General features: G+C 36.9%; 1 protein-coding gene across 3 annotated transcripts in view; it reads right to left on the bottom strand.

The window, feature by feature from the left end:
• ERGIC2 (ERGIC and golgi 2) overlaps nucleotides 1-10,741 on the bottom strand; it is a 24,372-nt gene that overhangs the window by 3,579 nt on the left and 10,052 nt on the right. For all 3 annotated transcript variants that reach the window (XM_008642528.2, XM_017745921.1, XM_017745920.1), the window contains 8 exons: nucleotides 10,042-10,112; nucleotides 9,450-9,490; nucleotides 8,625-8,726; nucleotides 7,067-7,162; nucleotides 6,286-6,341; nucleotides 5,248-5,346; nucleotides 3,994-4,091; nucleotides 478-640 (listed from right to left, as the gene is read on the bottom strand). In XM_008642528.2, coding sequence (XP_008640750.1) covers nucleotides 478-640; nucleotides 3,994-4,091; nucleotides 5,248-5,346; nucleotides 6,286-6,341; nucleotides 7,067-7,162; nucleotides 8,625-8,726; nucleotides 9,450-9,490; nucleotides 10,042-10,112 — 726 coding nt within the window. The remainder of the gene's footprint in view (nucleotides 1-477; nucleotides 641-3,993; nucleotides 4,092-5,247; nucleotides 5,347-6,285; nucleotides 6,342-7,066; nucleotides 7,163-8,624; nucleotides 8,727-9,449; nucleotides 9,491-10,041; nucleotides 10,113-10,741) is intronic.

Raw genomic sequence — 10,741 nt, 5'->3', positions numbered from 1 at the left:
GGAGCTACTCGAGTTTTGTCTCCGGTGGTTTGCCTCCAATAAACTTGGATTATCCTGTGTGGCAAGCCTCCTTGCTACTTTTTATCCTCTCCCTAGTCGGGACTGCTGACAGCCACTGTGCCTGGAGCTTCAGCTCCCCCGGGCAGAGCTGAACTCCCGAGGAGCAGCTTTGAAGCCGAGAGCCTCCAGCTGCTCCCCACTCCTGTTGCACACCGCAGGAGCTAGCCTGGGCAGTGGTCAGTGGCGGTCATTGCGACACTATAGTTACCAAAAAGGAAACAAAAGACCCTCAGAACACCAGAAATGCCGTATTGGGACACCAGAACTGAGTAGCTTTCATGACACATTTCAATGCACACAAATGAGCACTTTGTCTTAAACCTGTTAAGAGGACTCCCCTCTAGTTTATCCATAGCAATCACCATGATTTAAAAAAAAATTGTGATAGAACTTTAGAAGAAAGGCACTGATAATCACCTGTAGTTGAAAAAATTCCCCCAATAATGCCACAGAGCCTCACTAAGAACTGCCAAAAAGGCATGTGTTCTTCTGTCACTGTCACCATAAGTGAACTGATGTCGTATTTCATGAATATTCCTGACACCCCATGGCTGCCAGCTGCATGGTTAATTACTCTTTCCTGAAAGAAAAGACAGAAACACTTGTTAGTCACACTTGTTAATTAGTCACAAGAAAACCAGTCTTACAAGATGGGATGACAAAGAGTTATTTAATCAGAGTTAGCAATGAACAGAAGACCAGAGAATATCAAGGTCACTTTGACCAGTACCTTCTAAAAAGTCAGACACCATGAAGTAGAAATTTACTTTCCTGGTCACTGGTCTGCTGTGCTGCATATCAATATTCACTATTGTGCTTTGGTACTATTCTCTCAAGACTTGCTCACATGGTCCTTTAAACAAGGATTTTTATAACTGGATTGGTGTTGGTACCTATGAGGATAATGCCACAGTCTTGGCCTAGGCTGCTGAACTCCAGCGAGTGCACTGGTGTAATACTTGTCACAACTCTTCCTACTTTATCAGCTACTATGAATCACTTAACTCAGGGTGAAACCTTCATGAGATTTAAGTTGTTGAACAACCTTAGCAATGGCTAAGGTATATATAAAACCAGAGGGTTTATATAAATCACAGAATACCAGGTTGGAAGGCACCTCAAGGAACATCTGGTCCAACATTTCTTGGCAAAAGCCTCTTTTCAAACCTTTTGTCAGTTATGTCATATCAGACAACAGTCACACAGCAAGAAATACACCTCAATAAATAAATAAACACCCCAAACTTGCTGTAACTACCAGGCACCTCAGTCCTAATCTGAGAAATTTCTAGTTTCTTTTCATTTGCCCAAAATCTCAAACCAAAAGACACCAAAGAGGAGAGTGTGGCTGCTATAAATACCTACTTTTATAAAAAGGTTTCAGGAGACAACACCTCAACACAAGCTTCTTTCAAAAGTCTGCTGTCATTTTGTTGTTAGTGAAAAGTGTTGATAAATGTACTGCCATGTAAGTCTGGCTGAAAATATACAAGGGCAGCAGAAAAGAACATAACTGACTGAAGACAAACTCAGCCATGCCTAAGCTAGTAAGAACTGAGAAGACAAGATAAGCAGGACTGAACAGAAAAGCAATATATCACAGCTCCATTTCTCTGTAGATGTAACAGTTTGTGCTTGAAAAAACATGCAGACTATAATACAAAATAAAAAGCAGAATACCACTTTGGTAAACACAGATTAGGCAACTTCTTCGGTTAGCTAATACTGTCATAAACCATACTGCTTTTTATGCTACCACACCAAAGTTAAAAGGATGTCAAAATCATGTATCAGTAATGATAACGGGTCCCAAAAACTTTGCAATGGCTAAATAACAAAACAAACCAGTGGAGAATGCTTTCCACATTTCAAAGCATGACAACTGACAGCATTTAGAGATGGATGATCAGTCATACTAAAAAGGAAGAGAAGACTGAAGGTAGTTAAACAGAACCTTGCCACTGGCAAAGGAAAAAACTATTTTTTGTTTGCTTTTCCTCTGTTATTTCCCTAAGCCTTACTGGTCTTTTGAAGTCAAATGGTGAAAAAAGAATATGAAGTTAAAGAGAACACACAAAATCCACCCTTAAAAGAAACAGAATTCTTTTTCTGCAAACCATTTTGATCTGCTTTCAGCTTCTACTGCTGCAGAAGATTTAACTTTTGATTGCTAAAATCTGCTGAAAACAACTAACCTTGCATCAGATAGTTCAGTGAAGCCTTGCTAGAATTAAATCTTTTTAACATAGATAACTACAGTATCTCAAACATCAAGAATAGTGGAGAAGATTCAGCCCACACTTCTCAAACTCTGCCTCCCCGTGTGCCCACCACTGGCAATTAAACCTCACTGCATTCAAGTTCTAGCTGTGGCCATCTGACCACCATTTTCCATGTCTGCATACGTGCCTACTTTGACAAAATAAATGCACCAAGGTGTTCAGTGAACAGTTGTTCTTAGCAACCCTTCCCAGCTCATCTAATAGGAGTATTTGGTTCCCTACGATTAAACACAAATAAGCTTTGGAAGGCAACAGGGTTGCCTACTGAGGCAGCAAGAGCAAACAAGTACAAAATGCCACTTTACCTCCATTATTCACAGGCTTTTCTCCCAAGTAAGCTGTGGTTGTAGCAACTTCCATAAAACTACATCCCCACAAAAAACTGAAGAGCCAACTTAGACTGGACAGTTAATTGACAGAACCATTGTTACACAGGAAGAGAGAAAAATTGAATGAATACAAGATTTTAAAAAAAGGAATAATAAATAAGATAAGCTGTTGACTGACATCCAGAGGTCTAAGGAATGCTTTAGTTGTTGCAGATTGCGCAGAGAAAACACAAAGCAGATTGCTAAACCAGCAGGAGGTGGGAGTATACTGCATTGTGAAATTCCTCCTCATTCTCTCTTTAGTCCAGCTTTCAAGAGTTTTGGAGCAAACCTTTCCCTTCGGTGGCCTGCATGTCCGAAGTTGAACATCAAGACATCACCTCTACTCTACTTCCCCCTCTGTATTTTCAGAAGCACAACATGGAATTGTGAGGAAATAAAAACTCCTTCTCCCTTGGAGAACATCACAAGCTGCAATACAGTGAACTGCCATCCTACTAATCCCCGTATTTTCTTTCAACCCAAGGCTTTCTTCCCACTTCATCTGTCATTTTTAATTAAACTTTTCACAAAGATTTTTTTCTTCAGCTTTTGAATAGAAGATGAAAACAGAGTTCAATCTCTGAAAATAAGACATGTAGCCAGTACACCCAAGGCTTTTTTCCTATTCACAGCAGTCTTTAAAATTAGTACTTTATGATATATGCTATGCTCCATTAACTACCTTTGCTATGGATTCATAATTAAAAGCCTTCCAAAACCCAGAAATGGAAGTTCTCTTGTTTTGAGAGTAATTAAATTTGGTGGTTCAACAAAGGTTAAAAGACAGCTGAGACACTTACTGTGTAATCAGTTTTTCACACAAACTACCTCTGTTTCCATTTCTTACATTCCACAACCAAGTTCATGATATTAAAGTGAGCTGCATCTTTTTGTTTGCTTCCCACATGGATAAAAAGCTAAAGGTGAATTAAATATTTGTAAAGCTACACACTAGGTTACAGACCTAAAACTCGGAGGATTTCACCACCACCACTATTAGCATCCAGTGAAATGGAAATTACTGTCTATTTATCATTAATTCTAATATCAGACTCCAGATCTACAGATGCAAAACATTAATAGAAGTTTGCATGTGTCACCAAGCATATATATATATATTTTACCATCACTGCTGTATGATAAATCTAGTGTACTAGAATGTTCTACAAACTGTCTCTTCATGCTAGAGTACTATTCAAAACCTTCACATTTGAACTTTTGTCATGAACAATCACTTTTAGATTTTTCATCTCCATGTTTTTTTACTTTCTTCTACTTACCCTTTCTGTTACTGAAAATTGATGAGTTTCTGCTGAAATTTTATATGTATGGAGTTTGGTTGGCACAACTGTGATAAAATACTGGAACATCTGGTTGTCTAGAAGAAAAAAAAAAATCTTAACTGTTGAATCAAGAACAGAGGCCATCTGAGATATTCACAAATAAATCAAAGAAATAATAAATCATCTAAGCCATTTGCACTTGGGACATTCTTCAAGGAATGCCAGCACTGCCAAAACTACTTCAGCACCATCTGTACAAACAAAGTTAGTTTCCATGGAAAAGACACATGTCCCATTTATACTCAGAAATTTATATTTTTCCCATGTAATGAAAAGACTCATTAAGGTCAGGCCACTCAAAGCTTCAAATGAAATGGACAGGTAGTGTTTTCCGGGGCACTAGAACGAGTTTCACATTGTCACACGTTTCATGATAAATACATATCTCACAGTGGTCTGAATAAATTTTAGCCACTGAATTTTATCTACAGTGCTGGAAGTCCTTCTAAACTGGTTACAGCTTTTCTCTCAATTACACTTCTAGAGAATTCTTCCAGGGCCATCAGCATGCTCATGCACTTGATTGCTGTGTCTTTGTGCAATTCCCTACGGGAACAAACACCAATTGACTGAAGCAATTTATTTCAACTACACAAAAACCATTCTGGCAGTAATAGCCAAGGAACTGGCTGCCTTTGAGATAACAGCAACTCTAGAAGGTTCTGGGGTTCACTCTCACAGGGAATGCCAGTAATGGGATGAGGCAGATTACTACTCTCGTTTCTTTATACATGAGGAAACAAAGTGCTACACAAACCCATCCTGTAGTAGTCTCACAAAATACACTGTGGAAGGGACAAACCAAATACAGGAATAGAATCCAAGACTCCTGGTGCTATTTTTCAAACCAAATCAGGCTTATTTTTCCCCATTATGACAACAGTCAGATCTATGATTCTCAACTGTAACATACTGCTGCAATATGGTCAGACATAGTGTAACTTCAACGTAACACCTGGAAAAAACCACAAATTGTCTTCAGGGAAACAGCATAGAACAGCAGTGCACATATTAGAAAAAAAATGCCCATTTAAGATGTCACATGTATAACTGAACAGGGCATTGCTCACTACCAAATTTAGCCTTACATGCTGCTTGTCAATCACAACATGCATGAAAAATGATAAACTTAAAATGTAACTATTGGAAAACCCTAGAAAACAAGATGCTTTTTAAACACACAACACTTACGATCTGATGCAATTTTTTCTGTTCCATCCAAAGGATTAATAATTCCTGGAATTAGCTCTCCAAATGACAAATGATCTATTCTATGGGAGAAGTTATAGGCTGAAAGACAATACAGAGAAATGAAGCGTATTTAAACTATGAGATTCTGTACTTAGAGAATAAGATGCACCCATTTCTGACACGGAAATATTCTAATTAATGCATTTACCAAACACCACTGTACACATCATTGGATCTACCCACATTTCAAAGAAAACTCAAATCCAAATTATTTAACAAAAAAGTTAAATTTCTCTAGAAAAGAGCTTCAAAACCAAATTGTAACTATATTTGAATCAATGGTGGAGCTGAACAGTTATAATTTTATAACAGGGAATTTCTAGTTGGCCAAATACTTACATTATTCTACAGTTCAGGTTCTTGTAAGCAATTGCATTAAAAAAATTAAAATTTCATAAATCAAATGTACAGAAGAAATATGAGGCAGTTTCCAAGTTACTACACTGCTATTTTGCAAGTACTTAAGATCTATAAAACTATTAAAGTTGTGTTAACATTAACTCATGGGCAGACATTTGGAGGTTTAACCAACTGTAACTGGTTTAACCAAGTTAATTTTTCACAGTAAGTCACCTTTGCCTCACATTAAGTAAGACAGCAACAGACATTTAATAATCCAAAAATTAGGTTTCTAAGGACAAAGGTCAGAAATTTTTAACCTTTTAAAAAGGTCTTCAAGGAAAGAGGTAGTTTGGACTGAATACAGAAATTTTAAATGGTGTCTATGTTACAACAAAATATATCTGAAATTCCAGTGTTACCATTACTACAGAAGCAACCTAAAGATAATCCTAATAGTGTTAAATGTATGAAACTAAGTTGCTACTGAATCAGACCATTGCAAAGAATATTCTTCACTTTTATTTTGCAGAGCAATTGCACAGCTAGAGTATCTTTAAAACAACCTAACATGAACTAGGAGACAGCAGTCTGACTGAAATCATGTATGTTGGTATGGAGATGACAGAAGGAACTTACACTCATGGCTTACAAGGGCTGCCAAGTGCGCATGGCCTCGAGGGTGTGGTATTGCCCTGAAGAAAGCAACAAATGTTTTATGAATCCACACAGGACTATGCAGAAAAATTACCTTTCCTCCTCTATTTCAATAAATACTTTATAAAACATGTACATATGCACATATATATAACATAACATATATGTAACATATACACGTTTTAGAAACTGGTATCTATTGTGTATATCTACATAAAACCCAAATATGACATTTTTATTACTGTCAAGTACAGACAGACTGAACAGTTAAGGTCAGAAATCTTGGACTGACAAAAACCCTCTTACAGAAAATTAGTGTCTTGCATTATCAGAAATATCAAAAATACATCAAGTAACTGTGCTTTTGGAAGAGTCACCAAGTCCTACTATATGAAAAGCTGCAGAACTGCTCAAATCACTAACAAAAGTTTGACAATATTTGTTCTATGAGTAAGCAAGTTAACTGCACTCTGTATCTGCTCTCTGACAAAGCAATTTTCAAGAGTTTCCATCCTGTAAAACACTGGAATTCATAATGACTACATTACATGCAGCAATTCACTGCACGGTATCAGTAATGCATGAAGGAAATTAACTGTGCAAGAAAAGCTATTATGGAAAAAAATACCAAGCATGAGTACAGAAGGGTCAATAAAACCCAGTCATTAACTGAAGTGTAAAAGCACACACACTTATATACATACATGCACTATACAAAATGTAGAAGTCAAGGGATTATTTTCAGGAATTGAACAGAACATACTTGCCCACAGTTATGTGAAAGTTCCCTGCCACTTTATTGACATAGAGATGACCATGAATTCTGCATGCATCTGGAGACTGTAATGAATTATCTTCCCTGTTCAAATAAAAACAACATTGGAAGTACTTGAGAATATTCACTATCTAGCAGAAATAACAGCAGTACAGTTAGATCTCTTTTTCCTAGCATAAAGATCCAGCATTATCATCTACCTGTCCTTACCGTATTCCGGAATTATAGCAAAGATGGCAGAAGGGAGGGAAACTAGTAAAGATCAGTTTGATGAAACCAAGGAGCTTTCATTCATACTTGTATTCAGAGATCTGGCCTACAACACTGGCTTACAATATCTGAACACATGAACAGAAAGTATTAGACCATAAGTATATCTGCCCCAAGGATTTTTATTTTCCCACTTCCTTCTACCAAAAATGGCTCCTTGGGAAAATTTTAATGCTACAATGAACAGAACCAAATAAATTTTGGTCACATTAACAACACAGCAAGAAGAGCTTTCAACATTTATTTTTTATGAAAGCTTCCACTCCCCACTCATGTTGTGATGTCCACAACACAAGAATGTATTTCCAAATCTGCTCCTTAGAGGAAAATGAAAACAAAATTTTTTTAAACACATCTCAAGCATAAATACCATTTCAAATATTGCACTAACAAGCAACACAGAGGCACAGAAGGACTTAATTAATCTGAAAACATCAAGCAATTGAGAAAAAAAGATTTTTTGAGCCATCTTCAGGGTTGCCTTAGGAGAAACAATGTATTTGGTCCTCAGACAGGGAGATTACAACACAGAGAGTGTGCATGGCAGCTTTGGTGTCTGTTTTGTTTTATTCAGTATTTTTTGTTTGCTGCTGTTTCTGTTTTTAAGTAGAGAGAATTTCAGCTTTCATGTAGAAAGTGTTTCCCCCTGGGGGAAAAAAAATACAATCACATAGCATCTAGATTCAGCAGAACAAATATTCTATGCACTAATATCTCAACATTTGTGGGTAGCTGGAATTAAGTGAAAACAGCAAGGTTTCTCCACACAATCTTATCTTAGACACAGGAATTTACTAATGAAACACATTCGTATTCAAAGATTGATTCATTTAAAACTATGAAGCATTAAGACGAAGGCAATAGTAGCACTGCTTTTAAGAGCTGCTGGACAGAAAGGTAGTTCAAAAAAAGGGTTCTTGTTTAGTATTGCTCTGGCATTTCCAATTCCCATTAAGAAGGAAGCATCAGACCAAATGAAATAAAAAGGTGTGTGCATGTATTTAGTTTTGTGTCTGTATATGTACGTGCAAGCACACACATGAAACCTGGAAACCTTCTCCAGGTTGGAAACCCCAGAGGTTTTCATAAAACAACAGCTCTCTAAAGCAAGTATCAAGCACACTACTTCAAAATTCATTAAAAAGCAGCAGGATCTTTTCTTACAACCTTGTCTTCTGGGGGTGGGGTGGAATCATAACCACAATAAAATGTTAAGTCTAATTATATAGGGTTGGAGGAAAGGGGAATAATGACTCAAAATCCCAGTTTTTCTTACCGTGGTGGCAGTGCTGTAGAAGCACTTTTAAAAGCACTTTTGAATATCACATCTTGAAGAGAGTGTTCTTCCTGCAGCCTACTCTGAATTAGTTGAAGCATCCTAAAGATCAGAGACAAGTGTGAAAGCATGCAACAGTAAAACAAAATCTAGCTTCACAATTAATTATTGGCTTCAATTGCAGGTTGCAAATCAAGAAGTTAACAAAGTTGATGACAGTATTAAAGCATTGCATTAAACTTTGGGAATAATATTTTATACAGAATTTAAAGCTCAGGTGTTCACAGCAGTGTGTTACCAAAACACCAGAACTATCCAGACCCCCAAAAAAGCTTCAGTTCTATTACAAGACTATCAGTACAGTGGGCACACACAATGCCAGGCTATTACAGTTTAAGGGATAAACACTGTGTCGATTAAATTATAGGAAATAATTAATTTGTTTCTGCAAGAATATGCCAATTTGTTACTACAGCTCAGCTTTGACATTTAGATATCTATTTTACATACTTGATCCCATAATTTTAACTTGTGCTACCAAGCATTCATTTGGAAACAGAAGCTGAGGGAGTCCATACACCTTGGCTTGCAACTGCCTGACCCAAATCAACAGGTAAGTCCAAAGTAAATTTTCTTTCTCCATAACAGAGGTCTTAAATAATGAGGAAAGCAAAGTAACTTAGTATCTTTTGCAGGTTTGCATTCTTAAATTACAAGCAGGTACTGGTAGACCCAAGACATAGCTGAGTCATGTAGCTCTGGTGTACTTCAAAATCCCTTCCAGTACAAATAATACAAACATAAACATGCATCTCAGTGCTTTACCTTTGCAATTCTTTTTGTTGTGGGGTGAGCTCAAATACTACCTGAAACAAAAATAACACATCTAATAAAACACACAGAAAGCACCCTTTCCATGAAACCCAGAAGAGAATTGGGGTGTGGGAATAGTTATAATCAACTTCACACTTGATAACACAGACTAGTTTATGAAAGCACTTTGCAGTTTAAAGAATACATTTTGTGTTCAAGTATAAAAATTTCCATCCCTTCCCACCCTGAATTGCAAAGGAGCAATCTTTGGAAGACAGGGGTCCAAGTGCAGGTTGTTTATTTCTAGGATCATCCCACATGAAGAACTAAAGACAAGCCAACACACCTGCTATACTTCATCAGCATTAGAGGATCACTAGTAACATCTGTTCACCAAGTTGGTTAAGACAAATGTACTCAGTAAATTCAATTGCAATTAATGCTCAAATGTACTCAGAAGCTATGGCCAAAAGAGATCAACAACAGAATGTTTCTCTAAGAGGTTGGTGGAGAAAAAAACAAACACAAGCAAGCGAACTGGCCCCATAGTGCTTTGCACCAAAAGGAATTCAGTTTCTAAATAAAAAGGTAAGAATCAACTTACTGGTTCATAGATTAACCCATCTGCAGAGGCAACCATTGTTTCTGCTAAATCCAGAACATCAGCCCCCACATCTATTTTAAACAGGGAGAAATATTAAGTTGCACAGATGATCAGAGACAAGCAAAAAAAAAAAAAATCAAGTAGAAAGTTTCACAGTACAGTGGTAAACTTCAGTATATGTTATTGTTCCTTCAACCTATTTAACCTTCAATATGAGCTGATGGACATTGACCAAAAAGTCCTCAGATCTGCAGTATTTTCTCACTGATTTTTAACACCTACAGAGAAGTTGTATAAACCATACATACAAGCTTTCTAAGATCTGCTATGCATAAATATTTTCTCCTGTTTTACAAGCACTGAATAGAGACCAAAAAAACCCCCAACCCCACTGACGTATCATACAATTAATGCAAGGTTTAAACTAGCCAAAAAAAGTGAGTCCTGAAAATTTGCTTGCATTCCTGGTAGAAGTAGTATTCTCTCTTCTCTCAGTCCAGGACAAGCAACACTGAACACAATAATGGTTCATTACCTAAATGATGTCAGAATAATAATAAGTATTGCCTTTAATATGGAAGGCATCCCTCTTATGTTCATGAGGGTGAAATTATGTGATGGTTTCAGTGCTGTTAAACAGCAGACCAGCTTAATATAGCCCAGGTTCATAAATAAATAAAAATTGTTATAAATTCCTGCT

Source organism: Corvus brachyrhynchos, unplaced genomic scaffold, assembly GCF_000691975.1.
Source record: "Corvus brachyrhynchos isolate BGI_N302 unplaced genomic scaffold, ASM69197v1 scaffold239, whole genome shotgun sequence".
Taxonomy (NCBI): Eukaryota; Metazoa; Chordata; class Aves; order Passeriformes; family Corvidae; genus Corvus; species Corvus brachyrhynchos.
The sequence above is the reverse complement of the archived record's forward strand: the minus strand, read 5'-3'. Positions and strand labels throughout refer to the sequence as shown.